At 40.9% G+C, this 26,516-nt stretch overlaps 1 protein-coding gene across 2 annotated transcripts in view; it reads right to left on the bottom strand.

Annotated features, from left to right (window-relative positions):
* The window catches only part of SGCZ (sarcoglycan zeta), a 543,025-nt gene that overhangs the window by 48,628 nt on the left and 467,881 nt on the right, over positions 1 to 26,516 (bottom strand). For both annotated transcript variants that reach the window (XM_033160661.1, XM_033160662.1), the window contains one exon: positions 17,655 to 17,742. In XM_033160661.1, coding sequence (XP_033016552.1) covers positions 17,655 to 17,742 — 88 coding nt within the window. The remainder of the gene's footprint in view (positions 1 to 17,654; positions 17,743 to 26,516) is intronic.

The raw sequence follows: 26,516 nt of genomic DNA, 5'->3' as shown, positions 1-26,516 counted from the left end.
ATGTATTGATTCTCGGGGACGGAAGGAATCACAGAGATAGCATGTGTTTTAATAATGAGGCAATCCTTGGCAGAACCTAAACTCAATCTTTAAAATTATAATGTCAAATATATCTTCAAAGATGCAGGATTTTGGGTTAATATTGATGAAGCTTCAAGTATGATTGGCCACCAGTGGGCTTTGCCGTGTTTTGAAATATGAAAGCATGAGACACAATACGTTAACTGAATATAAGTGTGTGGAATTTTAAGTAATTTCACTGGCACATTAGGAGCATCTACGTAAACTACTGCTAAGGGCCTTAAGTTTAAGATGTAGATTGGAGGCACCCTAGAATATTGAATCAAAATTATGTTAAGCCCCTATGATTGAATATAAACGTATAGGCACTAGAGGATTCAGATGTATTTGGAATTAGCTTTTGATCACAAGGGGAAACAAAGACTGCTTCTTAGAATAGCTACACTTTATTCTCAGCTGAAGTTCTAAGATTTATGTCACACTATTCAGCTATTTATAATTCATGGCGATTTTGGTACCAGGCCCCAAACTAGCCCCATCCAAAAATTTCCCATCAAAGCTATGACTGTGTATGTAAAAATAACCCAACTCCTATCTGCAACAAGAATGCAAAATACAGTATGTACAAAACTATACAAAACCTTAAGGCCAACATATTGATTCATCAATGGACACATCACTTAACAGGTGAAAACAAGAACCTCAGAAATATCTAGTCCACCCGCTGCCAATGCAGGTAACCCATCTACTGCAGTGTCCTTGATAGACAGCTTAAAAACTGCTTAAAAACCTTAACAAAGGACATTCTACCATTTTTCTAGGCAATGTGTACCACTGGCAAACAGCTCACATTGGCAGGAACATCTTCCTAGCATTTAGTCTGAATCCCTTTTGTTTTCATTTGAACCTACTGAGTTCAGGTTCTACCCGCTGGAACAACACCTATTAAGAAGGCTCTCTTTCATAGCACTTTCCATAGTCTTCCCCCCAGGCTACACGTACCGAACACCTTCAACCTTCCTCACAGAACAATCTGTAGGCCCATGAACATCTTTTGCCCTTCGACATGGTCTGTGGTGCTCAGAACAGGTCACATTACTGTAGGTGATGTCTGACGAAAGCAGAAAGAGTGGTATCATTACTTCTCGCAATCTGGATACTATACATCTGTTGACAACACACAGAATTGCCTTAGCCTTTTTTTGTTGCTGCAACACTCCACTGACTCAGGTTTAGTCAGCAGCACTAAGTGGTGGCTACCCTCCAAAAGCTCACTAGAACAGAGTTCGCAAGGTACCCCAAAACATGAAAACTGAAAACTAGTGGGATAAATAGGTATGTGATGCCTCTGCCCTACCAGTTTCAGCTCGCGATGGGGGTGGGAAGATTATTATCTGCACTGAACCGTCACTTTTAAGAAAGAATAAACAGGAATTAGAGGGAAAATGTATCTCAGATTCATACCACCATCTGCAAACCATTAAAATGACCTTATGATTGATGCAACCCAATCTGTCCTTGAATGTCTGGTTCTCCTGTCTAGCATTTATTATGTAGATACATACTAAAATGAATTTGGACCGTGGCACTTATAATAACAGGGGCCTGGCTATGGAATGGGCAATTCAAACAAGAATTCTGAATGACTCAATTGGATTCTACCTGTACTCTGGCCCCACCTGCGCTCTCTCTCTCTCTCTCTCTCTCTCTCTCTCTCTCTATATATATATATATATATATCATAGAGTTGGAAGAGACCACAAGGGCCATCCAGTCCAACCCCCTGCCAAGCATGAAACACCATCAAAGCATTCCTGACAGATGGCTGTCAAGCCTCTGCTTAAAGACCTCCAGAGAAGGAGACTCCACCACACTCCTTGGCAGCAAATTCCACTGTCGGACAGCTCTCACTGTCAGGAAGTGCTTCCTAATGTTTAGGTGGAATCTTCTTTCTTGTAGTTTGAATCCATTGCTCCGTGTCTGCTTCTCTGGAGCAGCAGAAAGCAACCTTTCACCCTCCTCTATATGACATCCTTTTATATATTTGAACATGACTATCAGATCACCCCTTAACCTTCTCTTCTCCAGGCTAAACATACCCAGCTCCCTAAGCCGTTCCTCATAAGGCATTGTTTCCAGGCCTTTGACCATTTTGGTTGCCCTCTTCTGGACACATTCCAGCTTGTCAGTATCCTTCTTGAACTGTGGTGCCCAGAACTGGACACAGTATTCCAGGTGAGGTCTGACCAGAGCGGAATACAGTGGTACTATTACTTCCCTTGATCTAGACGCTATACTCCTATTGATGCAGCCCAGAATTGCATTGGCTTTTTTAGCTGCTGCATCACACTGTTGACTCATGTCAAGTTTGTGGTCTACCAAGACTCCTAGATCCTTTTCACATGTACTGCTCTCAAGCCTGGTATCACCCGTTCTGTATTTGAGCCTTTCATTTTTTTTGCCCAAGTGTAGTACTTTACATTTCTCCCTGTTAAAATTCATCTTGTTTGCTTTTGCCCAGTTGTCTAATCTGTTAAGGTCATTTTGAAGTGTGATCCTGTCCTCTGGGGTATTAGCCACCCCTCCCAATTTGGTGTCATCTGCAAACTTGATCAGGATGCCAAGCCCATCATCCAAGTCATTGATGAAGATGTTGAATAAGACTGGGCCCAAGACAGAACCCTGTGGCACCCCACTAGTCATTTCTCTCCAGGATGAAGAGGAGCCATTGATGAGCACCCTTTACATATAAAGCAGTATCAACGTCATTTCCCCCCCCCCAATCCTGGGAACTGTAGTTTGCTAAGGGTGTTGAGAGTTGTTGGGAGACCCCTATTCCCCTCAGAGAAATATGATTCCCAGAATTACCTGGGAAGATGGATTGATTGCTATACCACACTGGAAATTGTGGTAGCCATGACTATTTAAAGTGGCATGATATTGCTTTAAATGTACACTGCAGCCACCTTATTAAATTCCAAATACACAGCGTATGTGCTGCATTTCCTCTATACGTTCTTGATCTTGATCTGACTCTCATTCAGTGCAATTAGATTTTTCTCATAGGCTTCAATAGATGTTAGCCTCATTCCGCTGCTGGCTCAGCAACAGCACCACAGAATCAAAGCTTGCTTCAGTGAAATTGCTTCAGATTAATAGATTAAGTACACACTCAGTAAAATAATCTAGTTATGCTAGGTTCGTAACTGATGTTTTATTCACCATTTTTGGGGAGATAAAAAGTCTATTTGCATGCCTTTAGAAAGGAAAGAAAGTGATAAGGAAAGAAGAATTATAAGATCAGTAACAAAGGACCATTAACTTAGGTTTATATAAGTTTGGAGAGGTGGATAGTGATAGATTAGATAGATAGATAGATAGATAGATATAGATACAGAGGTATAAGCTTCTATAATTGTAGGAGAGGGGGGGCGGTTATTAGCAAGGCCCAGAACATCAGATCTGAATAAAGTAAAATAATAATAATAATAATAATAATAATAATAATAATTTTATTTATACCCCGCCCTTCCCAGCCAGAAAACCGGGCTCAGGGCGGCTAACATCAATTAAAATCACAGCAAGAAAACATAAAAACAATCAATTTAAAATAACAGATTAAAATACAAATTTAAAAATTCAATTAAAACTGCAGGTCTCAATTTCAAAATATCCCACCAATAAAAGATGAAGCATACATATTAAACAGAAACCAACCCAAAGGCCAGGTGGAACAGCTCCGTCTTGCAGGCCCTGCCTTAGTTACCGTACTTTTCCGTGTATAAGACTAGTTTCCCCCCCCTTAAAAATCATGCTAAAAAGTGGAGGTTGCCTTATACATGGGTAGTGCATAGGGTGGATGTTTGATTGGTTTCTGCCATGGCTGTCAGCGGCTATAGCACGTGTTATTGGTTGCTGTGTCAATGGGTGGTGGTGGCAATTGTGCGGGCAATTGGCAGCTTCTGCCGGCAAGGGGACAGAGGGGAGATGGATTTTGCGACATGTGTGGGTGAGCGATTCTCGGCATTCCCCCCTAAAAAAAGCTCAACAACCCTCGGTAACCCCCCCCAAAAAAAAGCTCAAGAACTCTGGGCAATCCTCCCTCTCCAAAAGACTCAACAACTTTTTTGCCATCTCCCCCTGTTTTCTGAAATTTCAGTCCCCGAAAAATAGGGGCGTCTTATACATAGGGGCGTCTTATAGACGGGAAAAATACAGCACATTGAAAGTGAAGCAATGAAATACCCTCTACATGTGGCTTCTTTTGAGGTGGCTTTGGAAGCTGCAGATGGTCCATAATGCAATAAGGAGGATGCTAACTGGTACACACTCATGGAACCATGTTACAAGTATCCTGCCATCCTGGCAATGGTTGCCATTCGGGCACAATTCAAAGTGTTGCTGGTTTGGTCCAGAGATCCCCTACTCCCAAACCACCCTGCCAGCTTCCTAACATAAGAAGGACACCCCTTCGCGGTTTCTAGGAATGGTGGAGACATTTATTACAACCTGACTGGGCACCAAACTGCACCCCAAGTTTGCTGGAAAGTGCGTTTCTGTGGATTTTCACGATATCAAATTATTATTACTTTAGAATTTTGTGAGTATGATAAACTCTTTATTTTATATGATTAGTCAGCTACCATCACCATCAATCATATGCACCCCTTCACTTTCCCCTGCTCTCTGTCTATCCCTCCCTTTTCCCTCACTCTTTCCACCCACTCTCTGATTATCTCCCATGGACTACCTTGATCTTGAGCAATTTGGAATGAAAATTAGATTGGCTGCAAAACTTAGAAAGAACAGAGCAAATGCTGCAGATCTCTGTGTAACGATTTGCCTCTTTGGGCCACATCAATGTGCCCTTGGATGCAGCTACCTCCTTAAAGGTACGAGCAAAAAACAATCTTTAATTTAAAATCTTTGAGGTATTATACAAAGCCAGAGTCTCATCCATACCCAAATACTTGATTGGAAACACAGGAAATCTTTTCAGGATTCATTACAGCAGTCATTCTTCAACAGAGCCCAGTCACATTGTCTTACTGTTGTTCATCTTATTTTCCTCTAGGTGCATTGCTTACTGACTGACTGCTCTATTAGTTACTCTCAAAATTTGCCAGGTGTTAAATTAAACTTACTTGAATGTAATCCCCGGATCCTTGTTTTTCGCCCCTTTCTTTCTTATTGAAAATAGGTATGGAGTTTGACCTGCTGCAGCCCTCAGAGACCTTACCTGTCATCCCTGAGTTCTCAAAAATAATTGCTAATAGTGGTGTCGATCCCTTCCCTGCTAGCGGCTCTAACGCTGTAAGGTGAATTTCACTACAAGGCTTGAGGTTTTGAAATATGCTTGCATTAAGCATTCCTTAACCTTTTCTGTTCTGATTCCATCACTTGACTGCTCCAGTCTTGCAATCAACATCAAGCTTCAGAAAGCTTTCAGTGGATGTGTGTGTGTACACACATGTTTTTTGAAACGAAACCTGATCAACTTAAAATTCAGCAACCAAAGAACCAGCTAGAAGTAGCTAGTAAAATGCAGTGATCAGTCAGTATCATTCATTTCACAGCTGGTTGTGTGCCAAAGCCCCATGACCCTGCAGTTCCCTAGGTGATGAAGAATGAGATAAGATAACAGCATACAGTTTTGGAGTTTGAATAGGCCACAACTTTATTGGTTACAGATGTGAGTGGTTTGGCATAGGCATTGGGTGAAGCCAATTGTTCCACTACAGTCTGACTGCTGGGAGTGCATCTAAGGGTAAAACACATATTTGGGGGGGGGGGGGCTATGACCTACATAAAATACAGATACCACCCTATTTGGAGGAGTGCTATGGCCCTAGCCCCCACCTGGGCATCAGACAGAAAACACTCCTCGTGGATATCTTTAATGGGACACCCTTAACTGGGGAGTGGGGAGCCAGAGGCTACAACCTCTGCTCCAGCCAAAACGAAGACTTACTCAATGCCTAGCTACACAAAGTTGTGATGATTGTTATGAGAGTGGCAAAAACTGAATAGCCAGTGCCAATTTTTTGGGAGGAGTCACTCTTGGTGCTTCCTCGTGGCTTGGATACATGACATACAGGAGCTGTGTGTTCAGTATTGCGGGTCTGGGACACGGATGGAGCTGTGGTCTAAACCGCTGAGCCTCTTGGGCTTGCCGATAAGAAAGTCGGCGGTTCAAATCCCTGCGACGGGGTGAGCTCCCATTGCTCTGGTCCAGCTCCTGCCAACCTAGCAGTTTGAAAGCATGCCAGAGCAAGTACGGTAAATAAATAGGTACTGCTGCGGTGGGGTTTCCGTGTGCCAGAGCACACCGTGTCTCGTTGCACCAGAAGTGGTTTAGTCATGCTGGCCACATGACCCAGAAAGCTGTCTGTGGACAAACACTGACTCCCTTGGCCTGAAAGCGAGATGAGCACCACAACCCCATAGTCACCTTTGACTAGACTTAACCGTAATGGGGTCCTTTGCCTTTTTAAATTTATTGTGGGTCCAGCTTCCTTCCAGCTGATGTCTGATAGATCCCTTCCCTATTGAACTTTTGGTGCCTGATGAAGACCATTTTCTTCCAGCAGGCTTTTCACCGAATGCTGATTTTAGAGTATTAACCAATTCTTATCTCTTTGGTGTTGTATTTGTTCTACACTGCTTAGAGATGGTTTTAGCTGAGCAGCATATCCATTGCTTAAATAAAACAAAACAAATTGATACATGTCCACTCAGAAGTAAGCCCTGTTTAGTTCAGTGGTACTTGCTCTGAGACAAGTAGACATTGGGCTGCTGCATATATAATATCTGACCTCTCTTATCTAGCCCCCACCCCCGGTACATTAAACTTAGAATCATAGAATTATAGAGCTGGAAAGGAACACAAAGGTCATCTAGGCCAACCCCCTGCAATGCAGGGATCTTTTGAACAACATGGGGTCATGCTCTACCAACTGAGCTGCCCCATTTTATTTTCCCCTGTTGTGTGTTGCTGTAACGTGCCCTGTAACTTCTGGGTGAATTGTAGGACATAAATCTTAAAGAAAATCTGTCAATAAATCATTCCCTCCCTCCACCCACCACTGCCCAATTCTATTTCTGTGGTAAAGTTTTGTTTTAAAGGTAGGTAAAATGGAATTCACATTATTGCATATTGCATATTGGATCAACTGTACACAAACTATCTTGACTTATATACAAGGTATCAACAGGAAGATCAGCTGGTGGCAGACTGGCTGTATAACTGCCATTTAACATGATCTTGAAACAAAGAAGAAGAAGAAGAAGAAGAAGAAGAAGAAGAAGAAGAAGAGTTTGGATTTGATATCCCGCTTTTCACTATCCGAAGGAGTCTCAAAGCGGCTAACATTCTCCTTTCCCTTCCTCCCCCACAACAAACACTCTGTGAGGTGAGTGGGGCTGAGAGACTTCAAAGAAGCGTGACTAGCCCAAGGTCACCCAGCAGCTGCATGTGGAGGAGTGCAGACACGAACCCAGTCCCCCAGATTATGAGTCTACCGCTCTTAACCACTACACCACATTGGCTCTGAGACAACTCTGAGAGTGAGGTTGTGCCTTTATATCCGGGGTCAGCAAACTTTTTCAGCAGGGGCCGGTCCACTGTCCCTCAGACCTTTTGGGGGGCCGGAGTATATTTTGAAAAAGAAGAAGAACGAATTCCTATGTCCCACAAATAACCCAGAGATGCATTTTAAATAAAGGACACATTCTACTCATGTAAAAACACACTGATTCCCGGACCGTCCGCGGGCCGGATCCAGTCCCCGGGCCTTAGTTTGCCTACCCATGCTTTATATAAAGACCGAGGGAAGAACTGAATCTCTCAGAGCTACTTTCTTAAAGAAACATAATGAAGCAGCACAACTATTCTGAGTTATAGAAACAGAAACCAACATATGTCAACATCACCAGCTGCTTTATATTAGTAGCTGCTTAAAATAAAACACAATTCATATTGTTTTTCACTGCAAAGTGGAGACTGCTTTTTGCACCAAACTCATCCATAGCTACTGGTGGATGAACTGAGCTATACAACTGACTTTGCATTTAGATACAGGGTGACTGCAGTAAAAAGAAAAAGAAGTAGAAGATTTTAGACTAAAGCAGGGAAAACAAAACACGGTGTGAGATCAATGTCTCCAGAATAAGAAACTTGTGGCCTTGGATAATTTCTTTTGAAGAAGTGGATTCTAATAATAATAATAATAATAATAATAATAATAATAATAATAATAATAATAATAATGGTGTGGAGCTGGTTCACCACACAGAGAAACAAATATGGAAGCACTGTACTTTTGTGGAAGGAAAACTAGATAGTGAAGGGTAGCCAATACGGTATGCTCCCAATGGTGTTGGACTCCAATGCAACTCCCACGATCTCCACAGACATTGCTCAAGGCTGCTGACAGTTCTAGTACAGCAACATCCGGAGGGTTGCAAATTCCTCCCACCCCCTAACTAGAAAGATGCACGTACAGAATAAGTAAATGCAATCCTTTTACAGTGATGTATATCCATTTGCTACTATCTTAACATCCCAGAGAGCTGTTTTCCAATGACAGTTTAAAGGTTAATTCGGAGGCATGTGGGAATGACAACATGTTCTCCAGATATAATGTTAAGTTATAACGTGGCACTAAATGTACTTGCCCTCTTTAACGGCTTTCTCCCGTTTGCATGTAGGATATATAGTTTTGCCAAAATTAATGAGATGTCTGAATGTCAGAAGGGGCGGAGAGAGAGCAAAAATAAAAATTTAATATCCTGTCGGAGACTTGTTATAGAGCCAGATGCTGGAAATAATTTAACTGTACTTAACGCCCGGCAGCAGCTTTCTGAATGTCATGACAGTCACATAGCATCTGTCCTAGTAGCTAAGCATTAGCAGTTAATATATATGAAACAAGCCATTTAAATGGAAGGTCTTTGGAAGAGGTGTATTAAATCACCCCAAACAGATTCAGTGCTACCTGAATAATGTTTGTTTTCTCGTTTGGAGGGGGTCTCAGAAGTTAGAAAAATAAGTAGGCCTACTTTATCCTTATTAAACCTTTTTCTGTCGGCGACTTGCTATCGGTGCTTAAGAGGATTCCAATAATAAATCAAGTGCCGATTTTTAAACTGTCCAATATTGTTCTCAAACTCAACCAGGATTGACCCCCCCTCCCCCTGCTTTCGAGGTGGTTTTCCTAAATCCAAATTGATCTGCAACTCCCCTCTCCTAATGCACGAAGTGCAGGTTCCCCTATAAAAGCATCAGCTATGCTAAACAATATATATGAGTTGGTGAAGCAAGGAGCAGCCATGCTGTAAAACAATGCTGATGTGGCTTGGACGAGGTTGTGGAATTTCAGTGTAACTGGTGCAGAATACATGCCAGAGTGATCACAATAATATGGGAAAGCTTTAGGTTTCCTTTACCACTCCCTTCTTTCTGATAAATCTCACCTGTAGATGCATGTCTTCTGGAGTGTCCAGAAATAGGATGTTCTGAACATCACTTTAAGCACCTCTTACTGAATAATCATAGTCTACTGTGAGATAGGTCTTTTAATTTCAGTGGACCAACTGAATAATGTAAAAGGAAAAGCATGCGCAGCATTAGGATTCTTCCTCCACTTCATTCTGAGCACAACGCCGCCACCACCAAATGATCAATGCCTTGCCGGCATTGTTATGCTAAGCCAGTCCTCTGTGCCCATTCCGCTCAGTCACTGGAACTAATCTCTGCATTATTGTGACTTTTATAACAGACCTATAAACTAAAGCCAGGCTTTCATTACACAAAATGAAGGCTTCTTAACATACTTCTCAATGCGTTTATTGCTAACATCCACGCAAACATCACATATCCTTCCCCAGATTATGCACCTGGGTGTTCCTCCCTCCACACCACCCACAACCCGGATTCAACATAGCCCAGCCCAAGGAAGCAGTACAGAGAGAAGATACACCTGCAATTTTCACGGTGATAACATCAGCACAACTAGTACTAGACAGTAATAGCAGGCAGAGCTTTGCTGTTATTAAGAAGAAAAATACCCAAAGCCATCGATTCACATTGCACCATTTAAATAACAGGCAGCCTGCTCCTCAAAACAACACATCACCCTACCCTGAAATGAGTGAATGAAGAACAGGGTATGAGAATAGTAATCACATATTTATCCCCATACATTTTAAATTATTTTTCTGCCCCCATCCATGTTTTTATCTATTTAAACTATTTTGTTTCCACATTTTCCAGTGCTCACGGTGGTCTACATTTAAGAATTAAAATGTAATTCTAAGCTTTAAAAAAACTTTAACTGAAGAAGAAGAAGAAGAGTTTGCATTTGATATCCTGCTTTATCACTACCCTAAGGAGTCTCGAAGCGGCTAACAATCTCCTTTTCCCTTCCTCCCCCACAAGAAACACTCTGTGAGGTGAGTGAGGCTGAGAGACTTCAGAGAAGTGTGACTAGCCCGAGGTCACCCAGCAGCTGCATGTGGAGGAGCGGAGACACGAACCCGGTTCCCCAGATTACGAGTCCACCGCTCTTAACCACTACACCACGCTGGCTCTTAAGAGGCACTAGCTTTAATTTCTATCCTTTGCCATGTAAACAGTAGCCTTCAGGAGTCTCACACAATGTGCCCACTTACAACTTAGCCTCCATGTATCTACACTCCCCCCCCCTGGTCTTTCAGCCCCAATCTTCTCCAGGTTCTGTTGCTTCTGTTAATACTACATCCATCTACCGCATCCACGTTTAACAAAACATAGGTTTTCAAATTCTTAAAGCTTACTTCCAATCGCCAACCTCTTGGGCACAAGCTGCAGAACACAGAACTGTGAACCACAACCTGGTCTGGTGTGGCTACCCATAATGATGGCTGTGTACTACTATCAGATCTCTCTCTCTGAATACCAATTGCTGGGTAAAGGGCTGTTGAGCTCATGGCTTACTCGTGGGGTCCCCATAAGCATCAGGTTGACCACTGGGCTAATTAGTAGACCATGGGTCTGATCCAGCAGGGCTCTTATTATGTTTTTATGTCTTATGTCTCACCTTATGATGACAGTCAACCAGCACCAATGCCCATCTGACCCCATCTTGTATCAACATTTACGCAGCCTCTCTCTACACACACTGTCAAACTGCTCTTACCATCAAGTAGCTTTCCTTATAATTGGCTGAAATCTACTGTCCATCACTCATACGATTGCACTTATTTCATACAATGCATGTAAAGGATCAACTGTACACAAACGGAATTAACTCCTGATAGATGTAGAAAGGGCCACAACCTTAGATGGCTTTCCAAGAGAATGAGGCAAACTCAAGGAGGATGATAGCACAATCTTACATATGTCCATTTAGAAGTTCTACTGAGTTCAATGGGAGTTACTCCCAGGAAGGTGAGTCTATGGTTGCAGCATATCAGTGGCTTTTTGCATTGATAGCAAAACGGAATCTCCCATATTCAGAGAAAATATACTTCAGAAAATCAGTTACTAGAAGCAAATAGTTGAATTATTATCATTATTATTATTATTATTATTATTATTATTATTATTAAAGCTCTGCTTGTGAGCTTCCTAGATGCACCTAGCTACTACTGGAGAAAGAAGGCTACACCAGAAAGGACTTTTGAAATCAGCTAGGGATTTTTGCAAAAATGCCCTTATGGATTTTTTCCTTCCAATTTTTGTTATCTTTATTTAGCAGCAAAATGTTATACAGAAGAAAAGAATAGTTCATCTATATTCACTGACGATAGCTACAGAGCCACAGATTATATAAAGCACCAGTTATAGAAAGGATCTGCTATGCTATTAGTGAAGTCATTCTCTGAATGTGGATCCTTATGTATCGCGAAACAGCATCATCCAAGCACATGTGGGAGGCACTGGGGAACAAAAATATATTAAGAACACACTTCCTCCCAAAAAACCCAGCCCAATGATGACTGAAGATGTTCATTGGGCACAGTAAGTTGATTGGCAGGAGGTGGGGCAGGACAACAGAAAATAGGGTGGGGGGGGAGAATGGAATGGGAGAGCCATACAGAATACATGACTGGCTAGCTCGCATACTGAACAAAAGTATGTCTCAGTGCACTGTTTTGGTGTAGGTCTTCTACATGCGATATACAAAGTGCTCTGAACATTCCCAACGTGCTGTGGAAATCACAGGTGTTACTATGTGCAGGTATCTCCTCACTTAGCTGCGTTCAACTCGTGCACAGCTGTGTATATGTGTGGTGCCGGGGGGGGGGGAATTAAATAAATTGATTTAAACTGAAAAATAGTGTGAAAACCGCAAAACAGCAACAACTGTCCAGCCCCCAAAAGAGCAGAAAAACTGCAAAAATGGTGCAAAACCAGCAAAAAATCCCAGGAGCCTTTGCAACTGCAATCCGATTGCACCGAGTTTTAGAGGGTGTTTACAGATGCCTGCATACCTCCCCACAGCCAGATTGCACTGATGACTGAAATAAATTTTGAGGGCTTGATTCTATTGAAAAGCAAACTGACCCTGCAGAGATTTCACCAGAACTAGAAAGCAAGGGAAGTGAAATGGAATGCAACTATGATACATTTCAATCAGTAGACTCCTCCGACAATCTGCACCAACTGCGAAGGCTAATTAAATAGTTCACAGGTGTTTGCAGTAATGACTAACAAGAGAACATGTGTTGCTTTCAAGCATCTGAACTATTTAGAGGATTAAATGCAAACACTGTATTGTCAAGCCGACTGGACGGTGCTCTCGTACCCATTTAGTCACTTACAGGGTAAAACTCAACAAATTGCCATTCCTTCAACCTGAGTTTCAGATTGCTTCCCTGTTCTGAATTCAATGGAGTGTCAGAAGAAACCTAGCTTTAAATACCACTGGAGCTAAATGTTTAAGTAATGTATTTACCAGAAGCAGGGAGTGCAAAATGGCTAGGAAAGGTGCTGGCTTAATTTGCATCCATTTGTATCTGCCACCATGCCTGGCTGCCTTTGACACAACCGTTTAGGTCAGTCATCACAGATGCTGTGTCTTTGCATATTACACTGCCATGCCTCAGGTAGAATAACTATATGAACGAAACAACACTCCCTTCATCAGATGAAGTGGGGGGGGGGGGAAGCTCAGCAATTCATTTCTAAAAAAGAGAGAGGTAGCAGGCTCCAGACCTCCTACCTGAGAAGGCCTTTCCCCCCCTAATCTGAAATGTAAAGGGATACATTATATGTTCTCAAAAAGGCTTTTTGCAGAAAACAAGATAATGAACAGTGAGAGACACCCCCCCCCCTCAATTTAAAAAAAAAACCCTCATTGGAAAAGAAAGGGATAATCAAGAGAGTAGGATTAAGGTCTTGCTACAGTCCTATAGTATACTGGCATTTTTTCAAGGTAGGGTCTTAAGTAATTTTCTTGAGTGGCCATGGGAAGATCTGAAGGAAAAGAGGTTTATAAACACCCTCCCCTGGACCTCATACGTCTGGCAGCAGGAGTCAAAAGCTAACAGAGATGATCAGAGAAACTAAGATGTTTACTTGTGTAACCTTTCAAAAGTGGGCAGTGTCTTCTCTGCTCATTTTTTATTTATTTTATTAATTTTCTTATGTTACAATAATAAACATCGTTATAACACTTAACAAAATTGTTAACCTATGTTTTTCCCCCAAAATATATACAAAGATAATATACAAAAGGGGGAAAAAAGAAAAAAGAGAGAAAAGAAAATGAAAAAAACAAGAAAACAAGAAAGATACATTCCAAAATATGTATCCACACTTTGGACTTCCTGTCGATCCCTAATGTATGCTCTTATTTTACACATAAAGGTGCTCTAATTGTTGTGTAGTTCTTTGTTGTTGTTGTTGTTGTTGTTCAGTCGTTCAGTCGTGTCCGACTCTTCGTGACCCCATGGACCAGAGCACGCCAGGCACGCCTATCCTTCACTGCCTCTCGCAGTTTGGCCAAACTCATGTTAGTAGCTTCAAGAACACTGTCCAACCATCTCATCCTCTGTCGTCCCCTTCTCCTTGTGCCCTCCATCTTTCCCAACATCAGGGTCTTTTCTAGGGATTCTTCTCTTCTCATGAGGTGGCCAAAGTACTGGAGCCTCAACTTCAGGATCTGTCCTTCTAGTGAGTACTCAGGGCTGATTTCTTTGAGAATGGATAGGTTTGATCTTCTTGCAGTCCACGGGACTCTCAAGAGTCTCCTCCAGCACCATAATTCAAAAGCATCAATTCTACGGCGATCAGCCTTCTTTATGGTCCAGCTCTCACTTCCGTACATTACTACTGGGAAAACCATAGCTTTAACTATACGGACTTTTGTCGGCAAGGTGATGTCTTTGCTTTTTAAGATGCTGTCTAGGTTTGTCATTGCTTTTCTCCCAAGAAGCAGGCGTCTTCTGATTTCGTGACTGCTGTCACCATCTGCAGTGATCATGGAACCCAAGAAAGTGAAATCTCTCACTGCCTCCATTTCTTCCCCTTCTATTTGCCAGGAGGTGATGGGACCAGTGGCCATGATCTTAGTTTTTTTGATGTTGAGCTTCAGACCATATTTTGCGCTCTCTTCTTTCACCCTCATTAAAAGGTTCTTCAATTCTTCCTCACTTTCTGCCATCAAGGTAGTATCATCAGCATATCTGAGGTTGTTGATATTTTTTCCGGCAATCTTAATTCCGGTTGGGGATTCATCCAGTCCAGCCTTTCGCATGATGTATTCTGCATATAAGTTAAATAAGCAGGGAGACAATATACAGCCTTGTCGTACTCCTTTCCCAATTTTGAACCAATCAGTTGTTCCATATCCAGTTCTAACTGTAGCTTCTTGTCCCACATAGAGATTTCTCAGGAGGCAAATGAGGTGATCCGGCACTCCCATTTCTTTAAGAACTTGCCATAGTTTGCTGTGGTCGACACAGTCAAATGCTTTTGCATAATCAATGAAGCAGAAGTAGATGTTTTTCTGGAACTCTCTGGCTTTCTCCATAATCCAGCGCATGTTTGCAATTTGGTCTCTGGTTCCTCTGCCCCTTCGAAATCCAGCTTGCACTTCTGGGAGTTCTCGGTCCACATACTGCTTAAGCCTGCCTTGTAGAATTTTAAGCATAACCTTGCTAGCGTGTGAAATGAGTGCAATTGTGCGGTAGTTGGAGCATTCTTTGGCACTGCCCTTCTTTGGGATTGGGATGTAGACTGATCTTCTCCAGTCCTCTGGCCACTGCTGAGTTTTCCAAACTTGCTGGCATATTGAGTGCAGCACCTTAACAGCATCCTCTTTTAAAATTTTAAATAGTTCAGCTGGAATATCATCACTTCCACTGGCCTTGTTGTTAGCAAGGCTTTCTAAGGCCCATTTGACTTCACTCTCCAGGATGTCTGGCTCAAGGTCAGCAACCACATTTCCTGGGGTGTATGAGACCTCCATATCTTTCTGGTATAATTCCTCTGTGTATTCTTGCCACCTCTTCTTGATGTCTTCTGCTTCTGTTAGGTCCTTTCCACTTTTGTCCTTAAAAGTGTAGTTCTTTACATATTGTCTATTACATTCTTACATCAATTTGTACCCTTGGTCTCATTTCTCAACTCATTGTCTCTCCAAAGTCAATCGAAGGCTAGCATAGATAACGAACCCTTGCTGTATTTTCGATTGTCTTCTCTGCTCATTAATTGGCTAAGGTTTTTGGATTTAGGAGATCGCTTATAGAACATGATTATTTGTTGTAATTTTCAAAACTCACCAGTCAAAAACCATCAGTCTAGTGACGGATCTTTTGGTATCAATTAGATCTGCTGCTTTAGAAATGTTAGTTGTTATAAGTTTCAATCAGTTCACTCATCCATTTAATCTGCAGATGTTTCCATACGAACAAAATAATAATTCCGAAGAACAGGGGGAAAGGGCACTGTTTTTGCTTTTAAGGTGATGAACACATATGTTGCACTTGGCTTCTAAGTTTATACCTACCACTTGAAGTTTTTTTTACAAGTACTTGTATTAAAATAGTTGACATTATTTGAAACACACAGAAATGTATTGCCTCTTAAGAGCAGATTAATCAACTAAATATTGCAATCCTTTTAATATGTCATGTGACCACTAAAAAAAATATCCAAGATGACATTACAATAAAGCCACTGCAATGATAGCAACTGAATTGGGACAACTGGGATTGTCAGAATTGTAAAGAACAGTAGCCTGACATCAGAGGATGATTTATGATAGAAAACATTATGAACTATAACAATTCTCCCTGAACATTAATAAAAACATAACATACTGCATGGCATATGCTCACAAGGGAGGTCATTATTTAAATATGCAGTAAAAGTTTTCTATGTGTTTTTCTGCAGAATTGAAAGATTCTTCTTACTAAAAAAAAAAATCTGTATCTCTTTTTTTTGGGGGGGGGGGAGACCTGTGAAAGTACCATACTAACTCAGCATTATAAAACGTAACTGTAAATGAAGAAGAACAAAGAGCACTCCAAACCAATAGAGGATAATGAGGCAGATTGACATAGCACAAGCATCACCTGATATCCGATCACTTGATGATTTGTTGTTCAAAGAGCCAAGTTATTTCCTCATCCACTAATACATGGGTAGGCAAACTAAGGCCCGGGGGTCAGATCTGGCCCAATCGCCTTCTAAATCTGGCCCGCGGATGGTCTGGGAATCAGTGTATTTTTACATGAGTAGAATGTGTGTTTTTATTTAAAATGCATCTTTGGGTTATTTGTGGGGCATAGGAATTTGCTTGTATTAGATTTTCAAAATATAGTCCGGCCCCCCACAAGGTTTGAGGGACAGTTGACCAGCACCCTGCTGAAAAAGTTTGCTGACCCCTGCACTAATATATCCCAAAAGTCGCAGAACCACTGTTAGAGTGACACTGTGGCTCTCATCTCCAGCGCTGCGCTAATTATTTTGGCTATAATTCATGAAATTGGAGAGGGAAACAAGCTTTCTGATTTGGAAATCCTGTTATTACACACCCACAGATATTTACATGCATTCCAATGCATAGTCTGCAATACAACACATGATGTCTAAAAGTAAATGCTTGTATTTCTGAACAACATTCCCACTATATGTGGAAATACATTCCAAAGGCTTCCTATCCTCCCCAGTATCTTACTGAGAATGTGCTCAGAATGTTTTCCCTCTTTCTTGAAGAGGCCGTGAGTTTTTGTGTTCATAATCATAAAAGAAAATCCTCTGATATTAGCAAATAATTCCCACACGTTTTGTACCATTGCTGTTGCATGAAAATTATAACTAGCTTTACAAAAAGGCTAGAAGAATTCTAGATTAATCTGCCTGCAAAAAGGTTGAAGGGCAATAAGATTTTCTAATAGGGTTAATCCTCATTTTATCCAATCAATTATTTGTTGGGATAGATTTATCTTTTTAATCGAATTACCGTTGCAGAGCTAAATTCTGCTAAAATTGCAGCTAGCTACCTGGGAATAAGGACATTTAGAGTGCACTGAACTTGGATAATCCTTTCCTGCATCCTTTCTGCTACACACTATATTTAAAAGAAAAGGTGTCTGTAATGTTAACATGATACACAAAAGCTACATTAGAGAATAAGACTTACCTACAGTCAGCTGTCCCGTTAACTGTCCCATGTGGTTTCTTGCATTCACTGTTACATTCCTGTCAGACTGTAAGACCAGAGGGCTATCCTGGGAAACATGTATAAGATAAGGAAATGAGAGGAGAAAATATAGCAGAGTCAAGCTAGAACAATTGACACACAAGTATGCTGGCAAGGTCTAGTCAAAACAGCACAGTCTTGCTCATATCAGCTATAACAAAGTGAGCCAATGCAGCAGTACCATTCAAATTCTGTTGGATTACAACCAGGTACGGCCCAATACATTTTAGCACCTGAAGAGTTTGGATTTGATATCCCGCTTTAACACCACCCTAAGGAGTCTCAAAGCTGCTAACAATCTCCTTTTCCCTTCCTCCCCCACAACAAACACTCTGTGAGGTGAGTGGGGCTGAGAGACTTCAAAGAAGTGTGACTAGCCCAAGGTCACCCAGCAGCTGCATGTGGAGGAGCGGAGACACGAACCCGGTTCACCAGATTACAAGTCTACCGCTCTTAACCACCCAGCAGCTGCATGTGGAGGAGCGGAGACCCGAACCCGGTTCACCAGATTACAAGTCTACCGCTCTTAACCACCCAGCAGCTGCATGTGGAGGAGCGGAGACGCGAACCCGGTTCACCAGATTACAAGTCTACCGCTCTTAACCACCCAGCAGCTGCATGTGGAGGAGCGGAGACGCGAACCCGGTTCACCAGATTACAAGTCTACCGCTCTTAACCACCACACTGGCAAGCCACAAAATGGTACCTCCCCTCCCCGCCAGGGAAGAAGGGGTGAGTGAAGCTCTACATCGGGAACAAGGCAGGGAATAAAGATCTACATTGGGATCAGATGTCCTTGTGGATCCTGCCGCCTGAGGTGGTTGCCTCAACTTGCCTCACAGGTGGGCCGGCCCTGACTGCAACACTCATTAGCTGTTGCCAAGATGGCTAATGCTCAGGGGATTATGGGAACTGTAGTCCAACAACTTCTGAAGGTCGCCAGGTTGGCTGCCCCTGAGCTAGAATCACATGAAATTGGCGATGCAGAATTTGATTTCTGAGCTATTCCAAGGTTTTTAAATTCTGAAATGGCTTCTTTACGTAACTGCATTCAACATCAGAGACACAGGCCTACAAAGTGACTCATTGTTCGGTGCCAAGCATTTGATGCCATTGTGTTTATATGCCCACTTGAAAAGCTGCAATTTGGGCTTGTATCAGCAACCAAAGCCACTATTTTCTGGTATATTTCTGACACTAAAGGCAACGCTACTGCTAAGAGAATGGTCATTAAGGGATCCTTAGTACGAAAAGGGGTGTGACATTGGCTGCTGATGTCTGAAAACCTGGCATTCTGGTTGCATGGGATGGTACACTATTCAAAACAGCAGAACATGGGCTGAATAAAGATGGTTTGGGGAGGCGACCTCCACTTGACCCAGCTGGAAGCATAAGAAATTATGGCACAGCTTGCTTTATTGGCGTGACCAGGTGAATGGCAAAGATGGCGGCCTTTTTGCCAGGCTTTCAGAGAGGCTTGGGCTTCCAGCATTCTTTCTTATGCTGCTACTAGGTTTGATTTGGAATCTGCTTCCACTTTACACAGCTGTTTTTGCAGTGGCTGAAACACTGCTCAGAGGCATTTGGGCAAGAAAAAAAGAAGAAAAAAGTGGTAGCAAGCTGAAAGGAGACCATGTGAGTGAATATTCCCCCCCCCAAAAAAATGTTTACTCTGTCCCTAGAAAATTCAAAAAAAAAAAAATCACCTTCTCTGCCCCGCCTCCTTTCAAAATCATTCAAAAATTCTAATACAAGCAGTTTGGGGTTAGCTCTAACTTACCGGTATATTGTTAGTAGATCTAATTTTGCTTTTGTGATCATGTTTTGTTTTGTTTCTGTTTCTGTTTTTTTAAAAATGGAGCGTATCATTTTAAACATAATAAATAAATTGTAGAGATTTCTACACTTTTCCCTTTTCCTTTTATTTCTTTTATTTATGTTCAAATAGCAAAGGTGTTCAGTTTAGAAACCATATACCTTGTTTCATGGGAAAGATCACATTTGTGGTAGGGAGGACAGGTTAAACCATTTTCTCTACCCTACCTAACAGAAAGAGCTGCCAACCAGCCTGAAATAAATTAGCCTAGTTTGCCCCTGTGCCTTTAAGATAGGTTTGGTATATTGAAAAGAGCAGGGGATATTTTTTTTAATGACATTGAGCTATACATTATTACCTGTTTAATTGCTGCAGATCAACTTGCTGTTTAAGAGATAGCTAAAGGCGCTGGATGAAAGTTGGCATCTCTAGATTCAGAACATGTGTGGCTATTCCTCAGCAAGCACGCATTGCTGTGCAAACAATGCTTGGGTCTGGTGATGGCTACATGGTTAACATGCTGTACAAATCTCAGGAAAACCCATTACTGATTGTGTCTTCGATTGGGATATAGGATAAGCTGGAGATGGACAAAATTGTAGCTAATTTGCTTTAATGATTTCTGGAACTGTCCTAGCGCCACACCGCAATAGAAATTAGTTATGAGAAACATTAGGGAAGCGACCGGTTATGATACAGCATTCAACCCAGGCTCTAGTTTTATTTGGAGATCTAAAAGACATAGGTGCTTTGGAGGTGACTGTTCACCTTTTGACAGCAGCCAAAGGGCAACCACTCAAAGATGGTGGGGAAATGAGAACAGGCCTATCACGTTCAGTAGAAAGACTGTTTAGAGTGCAAGAGGTAAGTTTCTCTGGCTGAATTGACGGACACTGTATAAGTCAGAGAAATATGACATGTGGACAACAAAGTTGACTATACTCCGAATCTCTGGAAATGTCAAAATACAAGGCAATTGTTGAGGCTATCATGAATAGCTGCTTTAAAAAAAGCTTTAATCCATCTATTTAAATGATAAGGTAATTTTAGAATAGATTAAAAATATTACCGAGTCACTGGTTCCACATAGTCGAATCACTCAGTGCAATGAAACAAGTCTCTATATTAGGAATGTGTACTAAAGACACACATCTCTCGACTTCAAAAAAGGAGGAGAGGTGACTGAGCTGAGCTGATAGCACTGACATCATTATTATGAGGGAATAAGTAATCACAGCAAAAGTACAGTATACTGGCTTTTGTTATTGTTTGTCATATAAACTTTAATGCATCCAGGCCCTGGCTCTCTCTCGGTGGATACCGGTATGTAAGATTTACATGACTGGGACCCATAACACCTCTGAGATATTTTACGTTGTAATTGTAACAACACTGGATAACACCAGTGCAGGAAGGATTCATTCAGCTTGGTGTGTATATGTGAACTGGACCACGCATAAAGTCCATGCAGTCAAAAATCCCATGATATACACAGGTGCACACCAGAGGTTTTTAAGCAGAGGTCGGATGGCCATCTGTCATGGAGGCTTTAGTTGAGATTCCTGCATTGCAGGGGGTTGGACTAGATGACCCGCATGGTCCCTTCCAACTCTACAATTCTATGATTAAAAAATAGCAGAACCATGTGTATTACCTCGCTTTTTTGTCACAGCTTTGAGATTGCTCAAGTCATAGGAAGAGGCAGCCATGCACTTTCTCTCCGCTTCAACCAGAGAAGCAACTGTGATGCTTGTTAATGGCCCTGTCTGTTTCTAGAGACAGACTACACAAAGTATCACAGTGGTGATAAGAATATAACAATAAACCAAACCAAATCACCACAAACTGGCTAATAGATATAAAAGGGGATTTACCAGAAAATAACTAACTAAAGATTGACTCATAACCATTCAAACAATCAAAAACATATTACAAGGCCATGTGCAAAACAATATTATTACTGTTCCTATTGAATTTGTTAGCATTATACAGCCTTGAACTGATGAAGCTTTGTGGCAAAACCTGTTGCAAATCCGGAGGACAGGTCTTCGGTTATTTGCCCACCTGTGTTTATTCCGTCACGAGGGTGGCTACATAAGGACCTACTGAAGAGCAGTTCATCTTATTCCATCCTTTTCCCATCCATGTTCATTTCACCAGGGTGGTGTTTACCTCAGACCCACTGAAGAACTCCCCGCTTTGTTTGTCTCATACAAACTGTTTTCCACCTTGTTGGCACCAGAATATTGTTCCATACTTAGCCATGTTCAGTTATTCAGACACTGATACATTCCCTGTGCATATAATTTATTCCATGGTCTTGACAGTACCAATCTTTATTTAGTTATTTTCTAGTAAATCCCCTTTTATATCTATTAGCCAGTTTGCGGTGATTTGGTTTGGTTTATTGTTTCTAGAGACAAACAGCTGCCACAGGAATTGGGGGAAGGTGGGGAGAACTTGGGGGAAAGGACTGTGTGCTGACGAGAGTGTAGTCACAAGCCTGATCAGAATTTATCGATATGGACAAGTTCTGTTCAGGCTTATGACTACACTTGGATCAGCATGGAGCTGATTGATATGGAGCTCTTGGTAAATCCATTAGGCTTGTTAAATCTCTCATCTCCCAATACACACAAACATTTTAAGCTCCCTGCTGTCAGCTAGCAAAAATGAGGCGGGAATATTTTGGCACCAGGCAGGAAATGAGTTAAGTACAAAAGATACAGGGAAGGGGCTTAGCAGTGGTGGGGGCGCAAGCAGCACCCCCTTTCAATGGCCATCAACTGATAACTGTTGGCGTATGTTTCAAATGGGAGGATGGCTCCTGTGGCGGCCAACCCGTCCCCAAGAACACACTTTTTGTGATTCCACATTGCTAGACAGAGCAATATTGCTATTTTGCTACCCACCACAAGGCAGCCAAATGCAAACATAATGAAGTAATTCCCCACTTCCCAAATGTGACTGAAAGATCTCCTTGGGGAACGTTCAGCCCAGGACTAAAATGAATAAACATTCTTGCTAATGAGCATTTGGATAGTAATCTAAACCGCTGGGAGGAGCACAGAGAGAAGAAACACCATGGTGTACCTGTAACAGCAAAACCGGGCACCTTCATCTGCCCCAGCTGCAATAAAACATGTCTTTCTTGTATTGGTCTCTACTGCCACAACAGGCACTCTCCTGCGGTTTGACTTTACCCCCGGATAGCACACCTGATGGCCATTGTCTCTCAAGACAGACGGATGCCAGCATTAGTAATATCTCCCCAACTGCTTTCCCACTGAATGAGGCACAGAACAGTGTGCAGTTGCTATGACAGCTTAGCAAATAAAATTATTTTCTAGGTCGTGGACACACACACACACACACACACACACACACTTACTTATAATAATCTTTTAGAGGAAATAAAATCTCAACTTTATAAAAGCTTTCAGAAATGAGCGCATGGAAAAAGTTTTTTTAACGAAGTACGGGTAAGGAAATTAGTGGCTGTTTTTAAGCCTGCAATGTAATCTATCAACTTTGTTATTTACTGCAGTCTAATCAGTGGTTTGTTATTTTAGCATTAATCCTCAGAATGGATAGAAATCTGGTGTGTTATAAAGAGCACAGAAGACCACCTGTCCTTGCTAACATCTGTTAGCTATATACAAATGCCTGGATAAATTTTTAATGTTATCAGTTAAATTCAGATATTCTCCTGCTAATCAGACTACCTCACAGCTTCTTTTTAATTTGGTAATACTTTTTTTAAAAAAAAAAAAAAAAACCTAATTGTTTTATTTCTCTTCTAAAATCAGGTACAATGAGAATTCTTTTACAGGAGAAAAGAAATACAGATCATAAAGTCAAACCAATCTTTTACAACTTCTACAGGAAAGAATAGGAAAAACTTCATACTAAAATTCAAATCTAACTACTACATTTGGCTTATTTTTGTAATATCAGGAGAGATTAAAAGCTTCAAGCTTATTTAACTACTTTGCTACGTGTGTGTTGACTTCTGCAAAGTTAATAAACAGTCCCCATGATAGCATAAAATGTTGGTTTCCCCCTCTCCATTTGCTACTTTTGCTTGGTGACATAGTTTTCCAATAGTTCACATTCTTTATTTGGCAATTGAGATTGTTTTCTGGGCTCTTCTCTCACCTACTCCGTATTGATACCTGCTGAAACAATTAAAATCTCTTCCTCCATGGTGGTAAAAACAACACACCAAAATTTTCTTCCATATAACTTGTTTAACTTGTCACATAAAAAAGGAATCTTTTATAGCTCAACATTTGAAGGCATTTAAAGTATGTCTCACACACTGCAATTTAGACACGAGGGCTGAATTGTTGCATGTGTTATGTCTGAAACATCTTCTTGAAGAGGGTTGGATTCTGAAGCAGTCCTTCCAAATCCATGACTTTTAACTGCTTTTGGAAAATAGTTTAGTCCAAGTGAAGGACATATTTGGTTGGTGCTTTAAAACAATTTAATGCCATCTGGCCTTTTCTATGGACACTTTCCATTTTTCTAATCTGAAAAGAGAGGAAAGCATTGCTCCTGATTTTCCTTCTGTCATGCTACTGAGGACTAATGAAGAAATAATTATGGACCTGTAAAAGGGTAAAATCCATAATGACTGAAAAAAATCATTAAAAAATGATTGAAAAAAGCACCAGAGTCCTGAGGTCCAGTGCCAATGGCCTTTTGGAGGTTCCCTAACTGCAAGAAGTGAGATCACAGGAAACCAGGCAGAGGGCCTTCTCGGTAGTGGCACCCACCCTGTGGAATGCCCTCCCATCAGACGTCAAGGAAATAAACAACTATCCAACCTTTAGTAGACAGCTGAAGGCAGCCCTGTTTAGGGAAGTTTTAATGTTTGATGCTTTATCATGTTTTCAATATCCTGTTTAAAGCCACCCAGAGTGGCTGGGGAGGCCCAGCCAGTTGGGTGGGGTATAAGTAATATAATAATAATAATAATAATAATAATAATAATAATAATAATAATAATAAGTATTAGTATTATTAATTCAGACAGGAATTCTGAGGTGTAAAAAAAAAAGTTATTTACCGGTATGTATGCCACCACTGCAGCCCATGTTTTGTTAGCCCCAAAATGAAAAATGATTGAGGTCCCAACGAAAGAAGAGTGGCAACTTAAGCTGATGGAATATGCACAGGTGGCAGACTTAACATATAGAATAAGAGAACAAGAACATGCGTTTAGAGAAGATTGGAAAATGTTTATTGAATATATGGAAGGAAATGGTATACACTTGAAAACACTGGCAGCATTAAGATAAATTCAACAGTGTAAATAAGTTTTGATGGATGTAATAATGGAATATTGAATGGTTTAGTTTATGTAAAATACAGAGGGATTTATGGTATGTATATATGTGTGTGTGTGTATTAGGTTACAATGCTCTATGTGCTTACCTGTTAAGCCCTGTTGAAACCAATGGGGTTTGTATCTGTATAGGCATGTACAGGTATAGGCTTGGCTTGGTATACTTAGGGACGGGGTAGAAATTTGATTCAGTTCACAGCTAAAGGTGAACCTCCCTAATTTACACTTTTCAAAGTAATGTGCGACCCAAAACAGCCATTCTTTGAATTTTGCACTTCTCTGAATTTCGCAATGAAATTCTCCAGCCAAGTAAAGTGTTTCCAAAGTGTACATTCTAGGATAAAGTCTGCATATAAATTCATGATTATTGATTCTAAAATACAAGAATACATTAAATTAGGGGACACTGCTTTGCAAAAATGTGTATATTAGAGAAAAATGCATACAAAAAATGTGCATTTTAGGAGAAATTGAGCTAAAATGCTGATGAATTTCCATGAGGCCTTTTTTTTTTAAAAAAAAGACTGACTTGGAAACGTGGAGAACTCAATTAAATTTTGTAAAAAATCCAAAGCTGAAACTGACCATTTCACCAATGCTGGCTCCATTTCTAGATATTCTGTATCTTGAACAAAGAAGTAAATAGAAGAAAGGGAAGAAAGAAGAATGAAATAGAAATGGGAGTATAAGATTTTAGAGTGGTAAAAGGAGTGTTAGAATGAGCACCAGGATCAGGACAAGTGGAAGCTTTGAAGAAGGAGGTAGTAAATAAGAAGAGATATAAATAGACAGAAGAAATAAGATAAGGATATGTACTGCTAAAGGGTAATAGAAATTAAGGTAAAGGATATGTTTTCTTTGAAGTTGGAATGCATTACTTTATCTTTTTTGTTATAGACAATGTATTGCGAAGGAAATTTTTATTTTTATTTTTTCTTTATGTAAGACATAACCAAACTTGCTTTGTAAATTTCTATTTTCTTTTTCTTTTTTCTGTTGAGGCTGAAAGGATGTGTATTTTTTATTGAATGCATATTTTATTGATTGTTTTTCTGTATTTACGTAATAAAGTTTATTAAAAAATTAAAAAAAAAAAAGAAACTGACCATTTCACCTTTCCTGAAGCATGCTTACTGGAAATTGGAAGTAAGCCTCGTATCTCCCTTCTGAGTAAACAAAGTAAGTTAAGTTCATCTGAATGTTGGATAATGGCTAGATGTTACTCTTGACTCTCCAACATGGAGCCTTCCTCCCAGAGGAAAGGCTTCTAGGCTGCTTCCATCAGTTCATTAACTTGCATATAAGAATGTGTGAAGTCATGGTGAGCTCCTTCCTAGGATGTCAAGTGCATTGTATGTTCTCCTCTTCCTCCCCTCTGCAGTTGATTTATTTAATAGTTTGTCAAACAGCTTGCCCTCCTGCAAGCTTGGCAGATAGAAGGGGCTTTTCGGCTTGTCCATCTTTCCAGCTGCAGAGACATGACTGTTTGGGAGCGTCTGTGCCCAAAGCAATCATTTGGGCTGAGAATATGAACATTGCCAAGGGACTTGATGGCAACCAAAGCAGCTGCTATGGCTGTTTTTCCTAAGTAGTGATTAGATTTTTTTTTAATGCCCCTTATGGACTTTTTGAA

This window comes from Lacerta agilis, chromosome 9, assembly GCF_009819535.1.
Source record: "Lacerta agilis isolate rLacAgi1 chromosome 9, rLacAgi1.pri, whole genome shotgun sequence".
Taxonomy (NCBI): domain Eukaryota; kingdom Metazoa; phylum Chordata; class Lepidosauria; order Squamata; family Lacertidae; genus Lacerta; species Lacerta agilis.
Note: the sequence above shows the minus strand (reverse complement) of the source record. Positions and strands in the feature narration are given on the sequence as shown.